This window comes from Pelophylax lessonae (genome assembly GCF_965119305.1).
Source record: "Pelophylax lessonae genome assembly, chromosome: 11".
Taxonomy (NCBI): Eukaryota; Metazoa; Chordata; class Amphibia; order Anura; family Ranidae; genus Pelophylax; species Pelophylax lessonae.
In genome coordinates this window covers 89,798,911-89,816,251 of record NC_138778.1, presented here as the reverse complement: position 1 = coordinate 89,816,251, position 17,341 = coordinate 89,798,911, and the positions used below count along the sequence as shown (strand labels likewise).

At 44.8% G+C, this 17,341-nt stretch overlaps 1 protein-coding gene across 1 annotated transcript in view; it reads right to left on the bottom strand.

Annotated features, from left to right (window-relative positions):
- Positions 1 to 17,341, bottom strand: part of CDK12 (cyclin dependent kinase 12) — a 265,108-nt gene that overhangs the window by 114,423 nt on the left and 133,344 nt on the right. Inside the window, exon 12 of the mRNA XM_082271762.1 lies at positions 4,934 to 5,136. Within this exon, the coding sequence (XP_082127888.1) occupies positions 4,934 to 5,136 (203 nt within the window). The remainder of the gene's footprint in view (positions 1 to 4,933; positions 5,137 to 17,341) is intronic.

Genomic DNA, 17,341 nt, shown 5'->3' with positions numbered 1-17,341 from the left:
AAATGGCGAACCCCCTGAAGAAACGTACGAATCAAAGAGTGCGTAGCCAAAGGGCGTTGGAAGTACACAGCCAAGGCCGAGATCTGACACTTAGGAGTGCCCAATCCCAAACGTTGGTCAACCCCTTTCTGTAGAAAGGTCAGGATCCTGCTGATAGCAAAGGATCTAGGATGCAGCTTCGGCAATTCGCACCAATGTACGCTTTCCACGGATGATAAATCTTCCGATAAGTGAACTTCCTAGCCTTGAGTAAGGTAGGGATCACAGAATTGGACAGACCCCTCTCCTTTAACACCTTGCTCCCAACAGCCAACCCGTTAAAGCCAGCGACTGTAAAACAGGGTGGAAGACCGGACCCTGAGATTGAAGATCTTCCAGCAGATGAAGTGTCCACAAACCTGCGACCTTCAGCCAAATCACATCGGCGTACCAGGATCTACGGGGCCAATCTGGAGCCACCAGAAATACCGGAATCCCCTCCAACTCGACCCTGCGTAGCAGGCGAGATAAAAGATTCAGCAGAGGAAATGCATAAATTAGCCCGTACTGGCTCCAGGGAGCTACCAGGGCATCTACTGCATCAGCCAGAGGATCTCTGGACCGAGCCACAAAATTTCTTTCCTGTTTTGTCTGGAGGTGAACAGATCCACATCCGGGGTCCCCCACCGGAGACACAGCTGGTAGAACACTTGTGGATGCAGGGACCACTCTCCCTGATCCAGGATTTGACGACTCAGGTAGTCCGCCTGCCAATTGTCTACGTTGGGAATGTACACTGCGGATAGGGCTGGGACATAGTCCTCTGCCCAGTGCAGGATCTCGGCTACCTCCAGAGCCACTCCTGGTGTCCCCTTGATGATTGACATTTGTGATTAGGTCGCCGCCATTGTTCCTCCACTAAGGCAGACAAGACTTCAGGACAAGGGAAAACCTTGGCCGATTTCTTTGCCCTGAGGGATCCAAAGGATTCCGAGGCTCCTCCGTGATTTTTAGGGTGTCCCTCACTGAGGCTATCAAGCATCTACCAGCGCCTTTTCCTGTGCCTAGGCGGGTGTGGAAACATCCTCTTCCGCGTCAGAAAAGTGTGAATGCGGGGAGGCATCCTCCCAAAAGGGGGTCTGCGTCGCCGGCGACCATATCGGCCTTAGATCTGAGGTCTGAGATGAGACAGGTGAGGGCGGAGGGCATTTCTTAGTAAATGCCGCCGCAATACCTTTGTCCATTGTTCTGGACATTTCTTGCATCACAGACAATAAAGTCACATCATGAGCATTAGAAGCAGGCCCCAACGATACATCGCAGGTCGCAGACAAACTTGTTGAATCCATGTTAGCCATATGGCCAAACAGTAGGTTTGCACAGTAAGAATGTAAAGAGCAGACAGGGAAATGGGGAAACACTGGAACCTGCAAGGGGTTAAACAGAAGCTTCTCCTGAAAACAGGAGCAATGGCCTAAGAGGGAACAATCCACGCCCAATCGCCAAATATTAACGCCCGTGAGGCTAAGTGAGGTTACAAAGGCACCACAAAACCCAGCAAGTCCGCCGCTACCGGCATGCACTGCGCCTTTAAGAGGTAATCGCGATGCACGCATCGCTACTCCGGGGGATAATCCTAAGCCCCCTAAAGACTCGAAACCCCTCTAAAGAGGAAAAGGTGAAGGCCAGGGTAATTAAACTCCTCTAGAGTAGTTACCACATGGAGAACACAGCAAGGTCCATCAGCAGCATTAGAAGGAAACACCCCCGCCTACAAAAGCTCCTGTGCTGTTTTCTCTCCATCTCCAGCAAAATGGCCACCGACATTACAGTGATAGGGATACCCAGGCAGGCTGCTGAGGCCTGTAAGGTTGTAGGCCACGGCAAAATGGCGGCTTCGCGCCGATGAGCATGCGACCTCGGGCCTAGTGAGGCCTACCCTAGTAACAGGCCTGGGGGCCCTGGCGAGGGTCTTCCCGGCGGATGAAACCGCGCCCCTCCCCCTCAAGGTAGCTGTATGAGGTGCAACCATGTACCCCCCTCCGAGACACCCCCCCACCCCCACTACCCGGTATAGCACCTGAGGCGACTTGCATATGGGTCCCCCCACTAAAAGTCCAGGGTAGGGAAGAGGTCAGGGTAGGAGTGGAAGGTCCCAGGTGACCCCTCATAGTGGAGGAGGGTGGTAGGAGGTATGGGTACCCGAGGGTCCTACTCACCAATGGAGGAGCCCACGTCCGCCCCAGGCCGCCTAACCAGACGGGGGGACCGTACTTACCAGACCACAGTGAGGGTGGGTGTCCATCCTGACAGACTGCATCTGCACCGCAGTGAGGGCGCTGTCGGCCAAGGGGCACGCTGCGGCGCTGGCATGCCAGGTGTGTGCGTCCCGGCGGGGTGTTTAACCCGCAGGCCAGTCCCCGTCCATGGGACTATAGTCGCTATGGAGACCCAGCGCAGAGCTACGGTCACTGGCACAAACTAGGAGACCGTAAGGCTCTCATATAATCAGTCCGAAAACCCAGCCGGCATTCCACAGCAGCAACAAAAAATTAAATAAAATAAAAAAGGTTCCCTTTAAGACATTTAAAACAGAGCTAGGACAAAAGGTCCCAGTAGGGAGCTGTTTGGCCAATCCTAAGACCAGACAGCTAAAACTGAAGAAGCAACGGCAAGGCCAGGGACCCCGCCCCCTGGGCATGTCAAAGCCTTTGGCTCTAGCTGGTCACAACTAGTGGGTGGAGCTTATTACCCATCCATGATTTAAAGCATCAGCGACGTCCATCGGTGGACGAAACAGAAATGTCCTTACTCCTGACTACACAGAAAAAAAAAAAAAAACTTAGTGGCTACAGCAGAGAGAAGAAGTATACCCCCTGGGACTACCCATGGGTGTAGCCAGAATTTTCTGCCTAGTGTCCTACTCCTGTTGGGGGCAGTATAACGCATTGGTTATGAATATCAGAAGCTGTGTCCATCAATGAACGAAAAAGAAATATATTTTGGAGTTTATGCAATCTTCTTCCTCTCAGAAGACACACTGCCAAGGGTGGTATACTTTAGCTTGAAACAGAAGGTCCTGCCAAAAAGGCGCATTAAGGATTACCTTTGCTCTTGTCTGCAGTTTCTTAATTACCCAAGGTATCAGATGAAAAGGTGGGAGTACATACAGCAGTAACCCCACCCAGGGTTGAGCTAGTGCATCTGTGCCTGTGTTCTGTGGGTCCTCTTGAAAGGAGAAAGAACGTTTCACCTTTGGATTGGATCTGTTGGCAAAAGAGATCTATTTCCACTGTTCCCCATGTCTCGAAAATCTGTGCTACTGGACACCATTCTGGCTGCACTATTTCCTTGCAGGCTTACAGTACCTTGAAAAAGTATCTATAACCCTTGAAATTTTTCCCATTTTGTCAGGTTACAACCAAAAACGGAAATGTATTTTATTGAGATTTTTGTGATAAACCAATGCAAAGTGGCACAATTGTAAAGTGGAAGGAAAATGGTAAATGTTTTCCAAAATTCCATACAAATAAATAACTAAAGAGTGTGGCGTGCATTTGTATTCAGCCACTCCCCCCCACCCCGAGTCAATACTTTTAAAATCACCAAATCACCTGTCGTTTCAAGCTCGGTCGGATTGGATGGAGAGCGTCTGAAAAGCAATTTTCAAGTCTTGCCACAGATTCTCAATTGGACAAAGTGGCTCATAATTGTGAAGTGGAAGGAAAATGATAAATGGTTTTCAAGATGTTTTACAAATAAATATCTGAAAAGTGTGGAATGCATTTGTATTCAGGCCGCCTAAGTCAATACTTTGTAGAAACAACTTTAACTGCAATTATAGCTGCAAATCTTTTTGGATATGTCTCTACCAGCTTTGCACATCTAGAGAGTAAAATTTTTGCCCATTCTTTGCAAAATCACCCAAGCTCTCTCAGATTGGATGGAGAGCGTCTGAACAGCAATGTTGAAATCTTGCTACAGATTCTCAATTGGATTTAGGTCTGGACTTTGACTGGGCCATTCTAACACAGATCCTGTGCCATCCCACCATTGTGAATAGGTATCAGGAACCCAAAAAGACTTGTAGTTGTAATTGCAGTGAAAGGTGTTTCTACAAAGTACTGAATAAAAATTCACGCCACACTTTTCAGATATTATTTTGTAAAACTTCTTGAAAACCATTTATCATTTTCCTTCCACTTCAAAATTATGTGCCACTTTGTGTTGATCTTTTACATAAAATGCCAATAAAATACATTCACGTTTTGGTTGTAACATGACAAAATGTGGAAAACATCAAGGGGTATCAATACTTTTTCAAGGCATTGTTTGAATATAAGCCATATGTCCTGTACTGTATGATTAAGATGTAAAAATTGGTTTTAAGCAAGGAAAATATAGAGATCATTCAAGCAAACCCTCACCTTCCTGAGCCCCTTTCTATCATCTCATCTCTAGCTACCAAAACCCTACCCCAATCCTCTAAGAACCGCAAATTTATTTCTGTTTTATTGTATTAATCTTGCAATCAACTTTTTTTTTTTTTTTTCGGGAATTCTCCCTATGTTGTTGCCTAAACAAGAATGCCATGTTACTTCCTGCAGTCTCCCGAGATACCCATATCACGCATTCCAGGAGACAATGGGGTATTCTTTGGCCTAAGTCGGCTTATCTAAAGACATGCTGAATCATCAGGTGGTTGGCTGCAAGAACCCAGAAGAGACAGCCTGTTTACTGATGTTGTCACAGAGAAAGATGGCCTGAAGTGCAGAAAAGAAGATTCCTACAAGAGGCCACTGGATTGCTGGGCATGTGTATATTTGGGGATTTCCCAGCAAAAAAAATAAAGGTGAGAATAATGTTCCTCTTTAAGCAACATGATAGCACTGTCTCATTTCTTGCAAAGAATTACAAATGAGCTTAACTACGAAGTTGATGAATGGCTACTTACTCAAGTCAGCTGTGATAGGTTCTGTTTTGACAGGCTGAGAAGGGGCTGGGCTGCTGTTTTTGACAGTTTCTGTGCCAACTGTTGCTATACTTTCTTTTCTTGGAGCTTTGATGGCAGGTGGCTCTTCCAATATAATGCCACTCTGCCGCTGCCTTCTGCGCTTCTTGCTCCATAATTCATGGCAGTCCTGCCAGTGGGGAAGGCTATGAGAAAGAATGATTGTTATAGTAAAGTCTGGTTCATAATGTTAAACAATACCAAGGTAAAGCTGATCCGGAGATCTGCCAAGTCAGAATGACATTTCCATTAGCATTTAAAAAAAAAAAACAAAAAAAAAAAACAAAAAAAAAAGAACTCCTCTACCCAAAACAGACATTTTGTCTTTGTGTGATCAACATCATGTTGAGCCACATGCTTGTTTATTTACATTCCTCATTGGAACCAGTAATGAGTAATATCCAAAATAATTTCTAGTTCCATCTGCTGCTATTATGAAATCACAAACTTGAAAAATGAACCATTTAACCCCCTTTCAGTTCAAGCCATTTTTCAATGCACTCATTCTTCAAATGAGACCTACTCCGTTAAACAACATTGTACCCAAATTAATTTTATCAAATTTTTTGAGACAAAGTCTTCTTTTGGTAATATTTAATCCCCAATGGGATTTTATTTTTTACTAAACTTTGCGAATAATCTCATGTTTATAAATGTGGGTCAAAACACACTATGCTACACCACTTTGGTAAAAAAATAAAACACCCACAACGGTACAGATCTATATATATATATATATATATATATATATCTATATCTCTATATATCTATATATCTATATCTATATATACACATATACACACAAACATATACAATAGGCCTGCGGAATATAATCGCCGGATCTATGCATCGCGATGCGACCCTTCGCGATTCTGCATCGATTCGGGGTGACTGCAAAATCAACTAACTAATGATGTCATTTCCGGGGGTGGGGGAGTTTTCAGCGGCGCTGGCGGGCCTCGCGGGAGAGGAGAGCGGAGCTATCAGTGCTCTGGCCCCAGGAAGGTTCGGGGCGGCCGATGCCTTCCCAGCCGGAGATGTGACGGTGGAGGATGACGAGAATCGGGAGAGTGGCAGAGCCAGGTGAGGGGGCGGACAGGGCAAGAACACTGAGGGAGAGGGGGAGCCAGACTATCCGGCATGGTCACAGCAACTAGGAAAGATCTGTGCCAGTGAAGAGAGTCGAGACACACACACCGATATTAGAAACATTACAGATTGCATAAGATGCTTATAACATGTGCTGCAGCTTTGTATTCATGTCCTCCCCAAAGTCATGTGATTCTTCCTGTCCTCTGCAGACTGTCAGACATGCTGGGGTTACACTGCACATTGTTACTGAAGATCAGACATGCTGGGGTTACACTGCACATTGTTACTGGAGATCAGACATGCTGGGGTTACACTGCACATTATTATTGGAGATCAGACATGCTGGGGTTACACTGCACATTGTTACTGGAGATCAGACATGCTGGGGTTACACTGCACATTATTACTGGAGATCAGACATGCTGGGGTTACACTGCACATTGTTACTGGAGATCAGACATGCTGGGGTTACACTGCACATTATTACTGGAGATCAGACATGCTGGGGTTACACTGCACATTGTTACTGGAGATCAGACATGCTGGGGTTACACTGCACATTGTTACTGGAGATCAGACATGCTGGGGTTACACTGCACATTGTTACTGGAGATCAGACATGCTGGGGTTACACTGCACATTATTACTGGAGATCAGACATGCTGGGGTTACACTGCACATTGTTACTGGAGATCAGACATGCTGGGGTTACACTGCACATTATTACTGGAGATCAGACATGCTGGGGTTACACTGCACATTGTTACTGGAGATCAGACATGCTGGGGTTACACTGCACATTGTTACTGGAGATCAGACATGCTGGGGTTACACTGCACATTGTTACTGGAGATCAGACATGCTGGGGTTACACTGCACATTATTACTGGAGATCAGACATCCTGGGGTTACACTGCACATTGTTACTAGAGATGAGACCTGCTAGGGTTAGTGTAAGATACATATCACATCCCTGATATTCCTGAGGAGACCTCCATACACCAGTGGTGTATGGAGGTCTTCTAAGGGATATCCAGGATGTGATATATACATGTTGATCCGTTGGTGAGTACCGTCACAAATGTCTTCATTCAAATTAAATTCAGAGACAATGTAAGCAAGGAAATCTCCCGAAGATTCTCAAAGGGAAGCTTCAGGCGGACCGAAAGCACCAAAGTGAGGTCCCAAGGCAGCAACGGAGACCACACTGGAGGAACCAAAATGTCAGACACCCTGAAGAAAAGTACGCACCAGGGAGTGTGTGGCCAAGGGTCGTTGGAAGACCGCCAAAGCCGACATCTGGCCCTTGATGGTTCTCAAGGCCAATTTCGGTTCAACCCCGCATTGAAGGAAGGTCAAGATCCAAGCCACTGAGAAGGAGAGAGGATGAACCCCAAGAGACTCCCACTACACAATGTACGTCTTCCACGTACGATGGTAGATCTTCCTAGAAGAGGATTTCTTTCACGTTCAACAGTATAGGAATCACAGATTCAGATAATCCCCTATCCTTCAGCACCTGGCAATCAACAGCCAAGCCAACAAAGCCGCCAGTGACTGTAAAGCAGGATGGAAGATCGGTCCTTAGGACAGCAGATCCTCCCTGAGCTTCCAAGGAACGTCAGCAACCAGCTGCACCAGATTGGCGTACCATGCCTGACGAGGCCAGTCTGGAGCCCCCAAGATGACCGGAATCCCTTTCTGCCTCGATCCTGTGTAGATGTCTAGGCAGAAGCTTGAGAGGAGGGGAGGCGTAAATCAACCGATACTGACCCCACAGGGCCACCAGCGCCAAAAACCTCTGCACCTTTCTGTTGAGCCAACAGATTCACCTCAGGGGTGCACCACTGGAGACACAGTTGATGAAACACCTCCGGATGAAAGGACCACTCCCCTTGGACCAACACCTGTCAACTGAGGTAATCCATCTGCCAGTTTTCTACCCGGGAAATGTGTACGGTGGATAGGGCTGGAACAAACTGTTTTGCCCACCTTAAAATGCGGGCTACCACCAGAGCGCCCAGGACACTTCTTGTGCCTCCTTAGTGATTGACATAAGACACAGCAATGACATTGTCCAATTGAATGCGCATTGGACAACCCTGAAGACGATCCGTCCAATAATACAAAACAGAGTTCCAAGATATTGATCTGTAGTCTGGACTCTTCCAGGGTCCAGATCACCTGAGCAGAATGTTTGCCGAAGAGGCCTCCCCAGCCGGACAGGCTGGCATTCGTGGTGACCACTGTCCATTACAAGGGGAAGAAGTATTGCCCAGCCGAAGCGCCAGAGAACTAAGCCACCATATCAGGGACTCCCTCGCTCCCCCACTCAGCTGGATCTGATTGTCCAGAGACTGCAGAGTCTTGTCCCATTTGGCCAGAATCTCCCTTTGCAGGGACCTCGTATGGAACTGTGCAAACAGAACCGCCTCAAACGTAGACATCAGGCCCAGCACCTGCAAGCAATTCCAGACGGACGACCATCTGTTGCAAGGCAGGAGACCAATTGCAGCCTGCAATTTCTGTAGTTTGTCCAGAGGAAGGAGCCCTCTGGCTAAGGCCAAGTCCAGAGTTAGGCCCAGATAGTCCAGCTTCGTGGATGGAGCCAGAGGAAGAAACACAAGCGCCATCTAAGTGCAGCATATCAAGTATATATTGTGGCAAAAAGTTCACATTTTGACACAAAAATATACATAAATTTTTCTTTCATCTTCTATTATCATTTTTTATTTATTTTAGGTTTTCCTATTTTTTCTTGTTTATGCTGGATTTTTATTATTTTTACAAAATATTTTAAAATATTTCATTATCGCTCTACTGGAAACAGTCGGCGGTGCCAACCCGCGAGTCTTGGGTTAAGATGGTAAACGGTATCATGGAAGCGGAGGAATGGATGGCTAGGTACAAAGACCGACATGACAAGTTTTATGCAAAATGGGCCCTCGAGATCCTCATAAGTCCCACACCTGCGGATTTCATGTATACCATACTGTAACAACATTTGCTCATGAACAACCCTGTGGCCACTCCGTCTTAACCCTCCCCCAACCCCCTTTGGGAGCCCCATTTTACTGCTGCCTGGTTTACCCCCATTTCTCCCCCTTCCACCCCACTTCTGCTCTCCCTCTGTCCTAGTTTCGCTACTCTCTCCCTATGTTCGGAGCGGGAGAACTGCCCCTCCCCCTCCCCTGCTCGCCCTGTTGCACCACTTAGCCCACTTCATCTGAATGCTGGTTTACTGGGTACGGTGGGAGAGGTTGGGGTTCATGCCCTGAATGTGGGAGGGGCACAGGGATGGCACTAGTTAACCGCTTGCCGACCGCTGCACGACTATTTACTGAGGCAGTCAGCCCCGTACAGGTAAAGCGACGTAGTGCTACGTCGCTCGCCTACGAGCCTCTAGGGGGCGAGCGCGCACCGCCGCAGGGCGCACTCCCACCCCCGCTCATTCCGACACGTCCGCGCAAGTGACCGGCAGCTCCGATGTCCGCCGATCACCCGTGATCTCCCGGTGGAGAGGGAGAAAGGCAGGCGGCTAATGTAAACAAAGCCGCCTGTCATTCTCCCTGATCTAACTGCAGAGACTACATGATCATGCTATGTAGGATTTATGTCTCTGTGGTTACATCAGTAGCCACGCCCCTTTACAGTTAGAATCATGCCCCTAGGGACACTTAACCCCTTGATCACTAAGTTAACCCCTTCCCTGCCAGTGTCATTTTTACAGTAACAGTGCATATGTATAAACAAATTTATGGAGGGGGGAGCTATCGCGCTTCAGGGAAAATGATTCTCATTTAAATAGTGAAAAAATTGTATAGTGGTATTAAACTCAAAATTATCTCTGTGATGTGTACACAATCAACACAAAATCATAAAGTTCTACACTTAAAATGGTGACCTAAAATAAATAAAACAGTAGAGGTGTATATACTTCCAATATATCATACAGTCTATGTAAAGTGCTCTAGTGCTATTACCACAAAAAATACTTGGCTTTCAATTCATCAAATAAAGGTGAATAAAGTAGCAAGTGCTTATTCAATCCACATAAATACAAAGCAGATATATAAAGTGCTTATAAGTGAATAAAGGTGCTTAGAGTGTCCAAATAATGTCCAAATCAATTAGCCCGCATAAGCGAAATTCCTTCTTATTTCTTTACTGTTTAACTTCCACCTTTCCCCAAGTGATAGAAGGGGTGCTCTTTAATCTTTAGACCCCCTAGGGGTGTGCTAGCCGCTCACCTCAATATATAAGGAAATGCGCCTTATAATTATATGGCTCTCCTTTTCCACATCTCCTCTTAACCACTCCACAGACAGGGGATGAAAATGGCCTCTTGTCTGGGTGAATCCTCACAAGATAATCCACGGTATCTCAAAGAAAAGTGCTTATATATTTCCATAAAATCATTTATTGAAAAAAAGATATATTACACTCGCATATAAACAAAGGTTTGAAAGCCTTAAAAACGAGTACAATATAAATATTAATAAAACCTCCATTCATTGACTCTTTAAGATTCCCCCTATACTCCCCATAGATTTATGGTGTCTATAATGCCTACCTGAGAGTTCCCATCTGTCAGACACCCCTGGTGTTTTATTGGTAAATAATATATAGTATATCAAACGTCCCCCGCCCCGAGTTTTCCATTTTAACCTAGCTACTAATGATAACTAATTCAAGGTTTATGATTTTATATACAATTTCTCCATTTCCAATTAAATCTAAAAATAGTTTCACTATCTATTGATATGGTAAAGTATTAGGTCCTAAATATATATTGAGTGTGATATTGGTAGATTAATATGATGTGGTGATAGACAGCGGTAAACTGTATGGTGTGTTATGTATACCTCACTTCCGGTTAGAAAATTCGGCTTTATTACATAATCGGGTTTTATTTAATGCTTAATTTAGGTTTTTAGTTATTTTATTAAAAGATTTGGAAGCTTATGGAGCCTCGGCTTCTTGCAAATTCAGGGCTGAGGAAGTTCAATGATGGTGGAATCAGGACATTCGGTTCCAGATCGTCAGCCCTTGTAAACAGTAGAGCAGAAAATGGCGTTCTAGATATTTCCGGCTCCAGCGCTATAAATAAGCGTCACTAGTGTATGCAAATATCCCCTGAAGAAGCCACGTGACCGGAAGTGGCGTAACGCGTAGGGTGGTATACCGGATGTGACGTCAGACGTGGAAAGAGTCCGCAGTGAAGCTGTACTCGTTTTTAAGGCTTTCAAGCCTTTGTTTATATGTGAGTGTAATATCTTTTTTTCAATAAATGATTTTATGGAAATATATAAGCACTTTTCTTTGAGATACCGTGGATTATCTTGTGAGGATTCACCCAGACAAGAGGCCATTTTCATCCCCTGTCTGTGGAGTGGTTAAGAGGAGATGTGGAAAAGGAGAGCCATATAATTATAAGGCGCATTTCCTTATATATTGAGGTGAGCGGCTAGCACACCCCTAGGGGGTCTAAAGATTAAAGAGCACCCCTTCTATCACTTGGAGAAAGGTGGAAGTTAAACAGTAAAGAAAGAAGGAATTTCGCTTATGCGGGCTAATTGATTTGGACATTATTTGGACACTCTAAGCACCTTTATTCACTTATAAGCACTTTATATATCTGCTTTGTATTTATGTGGATTGAATAAGCACTTGCTACTTTATTCACCTTTATTTGATGAATTGAAAGCCAAGTATTTTTTGTGGTAATAGCACTAGAGCACTTTACATAGACTGTATGATATATTGGAAGTATATACACCTCTACTGTTTTATTTTAGGTCACCATTTTAAGTGTAGAACTTTATGATTTTTGTATTGATTGTGTACACATCATAATACACAATTTTGAGTTTAATACCACTATACAATTTTTTCACTATTTTAATGTGAATCATTTTCCCTGAAGCGCGATACTTCCCCCCTCCATAAATTTGTTTATACACTGTCTGGTCCACAGAACGGGTATACGCAGCTTAAAGGGGTGGTACATTCATGTATATATTTACTAATCCTCTAGATAGCGCGAGACTCACATCACACTATAGTGCATATGTATAGCACTGATTAATGTCACTGGTACCCCCAAAAGTGTAAAAAATGTTAGGCAGGGGTCCGATCAGTCCGCTGCAATGTCGCAGTCCCTCAAAAAAACGCAGATAGCCGCCATTACTAGTTAAAAAAATAAAATAAAATAAAAATGACAAATCTTTCCCTTAATAAACGCAATAACTTTTGCGCAAACCAATCAAAATACACTTATTGCGATTATTTTTACCAAACATATGTAGCAGAAAACAAACTGGCCTAAAATGTTAAAACATTTTGATTTTGACATTTTTTTGGGGGGGAATTTCATATACAAAAATATTGTTATTTTTTTAAAATTGTCGCTCTTTTTTTGTTTATAGCGCAAAAAGTAAAAAAAAAAAAAAAACACAGGTGATCAAATACCACCAAAAGCAAGCCCTGTTTGTGGGGGGGGGGAAAAAGGACGTCAATTTCATTTGGGTACAGCGCCGCACGACCGCGCAATTGTCTGTTAAACTCACGCAGTGCCGAATCGCAAAATAGGCCCTGGTCTTTGAGCATGAAAATCCTCCGGGGCTTAAGTGGTTAAAATTTGATCTGCACATTGAGACTTTTCAACCAGATTGTTCATTTATGCATTTACTGGTGCCTTTATCGACCTTTCCCCTTTCTGCTGCTGATGTACTCTAAAAAGTTACCCCCCTTTGTGTTCTCCTTTTGGTTCCTGTTTTGATATGTTCCTTTGTTGTATGATATTTTCTTAAAATAAAGATTATATTAAAAAAATATTTAATTATTATTATCTATTCCATATTAGTTTATCGATATATTCTCCATTTTTCAATTTTTTTTTCCTTATTTTTATTTGTATTTTTAATATAATCTTCACACAATACCGTCAAAACTAGATATATATATTTTATATATTTTTTATATCTTTTTATATATTAGTGCATGTAATCTCTTTACACAATTCCTTTAATTACATAAGTGATATACATTACATTTCTTTACATCATTCTTCTACCTCTGTAAGCATACACATAGGTATATACTTTTAAACCTCGTTTAATATTTCCTTACAAAAACGATAATTTTATAATTTTTATTCCTTTATATATGCTTTTAATTCCATTGTAGAATTATGATGTGCCAGCTCAGTTTTATATTGAAACGATTATTGCAAGCTTTGAGAGTTAGGACCCAGGAGACACAGCTCCAATCCTATTTAAGTCCACAACGGATATGACTTGATAAGGCCTGAAGAAGGAGCGCATGCCCCGCAAACACGTCACCTTGGTAACCCCCCTGCACACGGAAGTAGATGACAGGAGAAGCTGCGTGGACTCTTTGCCACGCCACGGAAAGGCTGATATCCATCAGCCGTGTCCCAGTCTGCTGTAGCCGCTGAGGCCATCCCGATACATCCCTCCCTTCAGTTGACTTTTGATATAAAACGCCAGAAGCTGTGTCTTTTACTCAGGTGTGAGTACTTGTACACTTTTGCCACAATAAATTACTTGATATGCTGCACTTAGATGGCGCTTGTGTTTCTTCCTCAGTTATCCACAAGCCCCTTCTTGCTTGAACACTGAGCAGCTGTCTTAAAGAGCCAGCACATCTCCAATCAACTTTAAACCACCACATTTACTTCTGATTACTCTGATGGATTATTTTTATTTATATTGTAATTGACTTGCTACTTATCTTGCTACTCCCATTCCATCATCTGCAAGGACTAGCTCCTGTCTACATTGCACCAGTATGACCAATTTTATGTTGTGGATGGAGCCAGAGCAGACTTCTGAAAATTCAGAATCAAGCCGAACTCCCGCAGAGTTAGTATTGTGATCTCTGGGTTCTCTGCCAGAGCAGAGGGAGACTCCGCTCACAGAAGATCGTCCAAGTAGCCCAGTACCGCGATCCCCCGTTGAGGTAGCAAAGCTAGCACCGGGGCGAAAACTTTTGTGAAGACCTGAGGAGCAGAGGCGAGACCAAAGGGTAACGCCACAAACTGATAATGCTCCTGTTCCACAGCAAAGCGGAGAAAACGCTGGTGACTCGACACATATTGGATTGTGACACTGCTAAGGGACAACCCCCACCCCACTGGCAGCACCACCCGGTCACCAGGCACAAAGCAGCAAGCGATCCTAAGCAGAGAGGGAGAGGACCCCACCAGACTCGCCACCCACAGAAACAAGCGCCTGCAGCTACCATGATAATGCACTACACCTGTGGCGATTAGGAAATAAAATGAACCAGGAGTCATCTCCAGGGGATGAGCAGGGGCTCCCACTGCCGAAATTGCCACCCACAGGGCTCCACTGTCATGGCCGCCGCTATTTTCAATAACAAGCCACAGCAAGATATCCGCCGGACTACACAAACATAGCAGCCACGTACAGAAATACACATGCTACAACAAAAATGGCGGCCCCAGGAGGCATACAGGGACCAAGAACAAAGACCAGGCCTCAAGGACAGATCCAGGCAGGATAGGGGGACCTGGCAGGAGCCACCAACAGGCGCACACACACCGCCCCCCCCCCCCCCGGCTGTCGACGGTCTGGTCGCCAGAGGCCCAACCCCGGCCCCCATCGCTAGAAAGTGCCCTGCCCCCACCCCAGAAACAGTGGCCAGATCACCCAAAAAGCCCCAGTGTATATAGAGGAGGGGCAGGTGAGGCACTCGGCAAGGGGGGGGGTGCCTGTGGGAAGGAGGGGAACCCGGGGATTTGACTGTCCCAAGGAGGGGCCCACGTCCATCCCAAAACCCTCCAGGGGGAGACAGCTACTCATACCAGGAACCAGGCAGGCACAGCTCCAGACGGAACTCCTCTCAATCGAAATGGGTGGGCTGATGGCCAGGAAGAATGCTCCGACTTGGACCAAGACCTAGTCGTATGCGACCTCGCAAGCTGTTTAACTCGCAGGCCAGCCCCCGTCCAGTGGGGCTATGTCGCCGCCGACCTAGCACAGAGCTGAGGTCTGCGCAAGCTCACTGGTCAGACTGGGGTGATCACTGGATCTAGATTATCAAGCCCGCCGCCCAGTCTGGCAGTTAAAAGAAAAAAAAAATTGCCAGGACCAAAGACCCCAGCTAGGAACTAGGTCCTTACTCCTGACTAGGCAGAAAAAACTGAGTGGCTATAGTAAAGAGAGGGAGTATACCCCCGGTAATGCCCATGGGTGTAGCCAGAATTATTTGCTGCCTAGTGTCCCACTCCTGAAGGGAGGCAGTATAACCCAATGGTTATGAATACCAGGAGCTTGTCTGTCAATGTATGAAAGAGAAGTATACATTTTCATATTAGCATGGGAAAAGCATGTCAACCGGTGAACAACTGTAGGACTAGAAAAGCAGTCTGTAAAAAGAACAAATGAGTTGTATACTTAAAAATGGCCACAGCTTGTACCACCAACAAGAACAACTGGATATACTGTACTGTATACTGTACTAGCAAGTCATTGAGTGCCACATTTGATACAGGAAGCCCAGAACATAGCGTATGAGACCAGCCTGTGATATATTTGGACATGCAGAGGTAAATTTTGATATTGGCATTAACATCATCACAGGTGGACGCAATTTTCCAGTCTTTTATATTTATATTATGATACTTAGTAACTATCTAGGAAAGGAAAACTTTTGAATTAAGAATGATACTTCTTTTTGACAATAAACATAACGGCTTAAACTTAGACATGGGTTTCCTTGCTCATTATCCTACAGTTTTACCACCCCTTCTGTGACTCCCCCCCCCCCCCCCTCCCCACCTTCACCCGTCTTCAGCTCTCCCTCTGTCTTATCTTACTAAATATGCTAGTTTTATTACCATGCCAGTTAAATTTATGTTTGTTTGGTTTTCTTTTTTTTCCTTTGGCTTAGAGATTTTGTGTTTTTTTTTTACCATTCTGCTAACATTTTGTGAATCAGTACTGCTTGGATCTTGATGAAGGGGACATACCCCGAAAGCTTGTCCTGAAAAATTGTATGTTAGTGCAAATAAAAAAAGTATCACGGACAGTACTCAATTGTCTCTGATACTTAGTAGAACACCCTCTACGAGCATACAACTTTCTTGTAGGGTACAGTGGTAGGCAACACCCTGAGCCATGCACAGAGACAATTTGCGTTCTGGCCATGAATAGATAAAAAAAAAAAAAAAAAAAATGTGATGAAATGTATCACCGTCAGGGTCTGGGAATAAACCCAGCATATTTTGCTGGGGGAAAAGGGTGAGGCAAGAACCCATTTTGTCATGCAGGAATTTAACTACTTGGGACCAACATCCCTGAATAATGGGGTTAAAACTAAAGTTAAAAAAAAACTGTATTTTTGTCTTACCGTAAAATCCTTTTCTCTTAAGTTCATTGACAGACGCAGCTCCATATCTTCTTGACCAATGGGTTATGCTGCCCCCTACAAGAGTAGGACACTAGGCAGATAAAAACTTTGCCTGCAGGGACTGCCCCATAGGCATGGTAAAGTTTTTTTCCTGCCTAGTGTCCTTCTCCTGTAGGGGGAAGCGTAACCCATTGGTCAAGAAGATATGGAGCTGCGTCTGTCAATGAACTTCAGAGAAAAGGATTTTACGGTAAGACAAAAATCCAGTCTTCTCCATTGTTCATTAACAGACGCAGCTCCATATCTTCTTGACCACTGGTACGTCCCAAAGCAGTATTTGCATGAGGGGTGGGTAAAACAGCGCAAAGAACGATCATTTCCCAAAGGCTAATCTTAGCCAATCTGGTAACACGGAGCTCAACCAGGAACAACCGGAGCTCACCTAAAAACTACATACACCCTCAAAGAGAATGGTTTCTCTTAGCAGCCTGCAAAACCTTGCGGCCAAAAGAGGCATTTGAGGATGCCAACACATCCACCTTCTAGAATTTTGTGAACGTGTGCACTGATGACCAAGTTGCCGCCTTGCAAACTTGCATCACCGACGGCTGATGGCGAAAAGCCCAATAGGCACTCAACGCCCTAGTAGATTGCGCCTTCACAGGTAAAGGAGGAACCTTACACTTCAGCGAGTAAGCCTGAACCACCGTCTGCCTGATCCATCTAGATCTGATCGCAGCAGATGCAGCCAACCCTTTGAGGTCCTTCGGTGAGGACAAAGTCTGATTTCCTGAAAGATTCAGTTGACGCCAGGTAAAAACAAACTGCCCAAACCACATCCAAAGAATGCAAAACAATTTC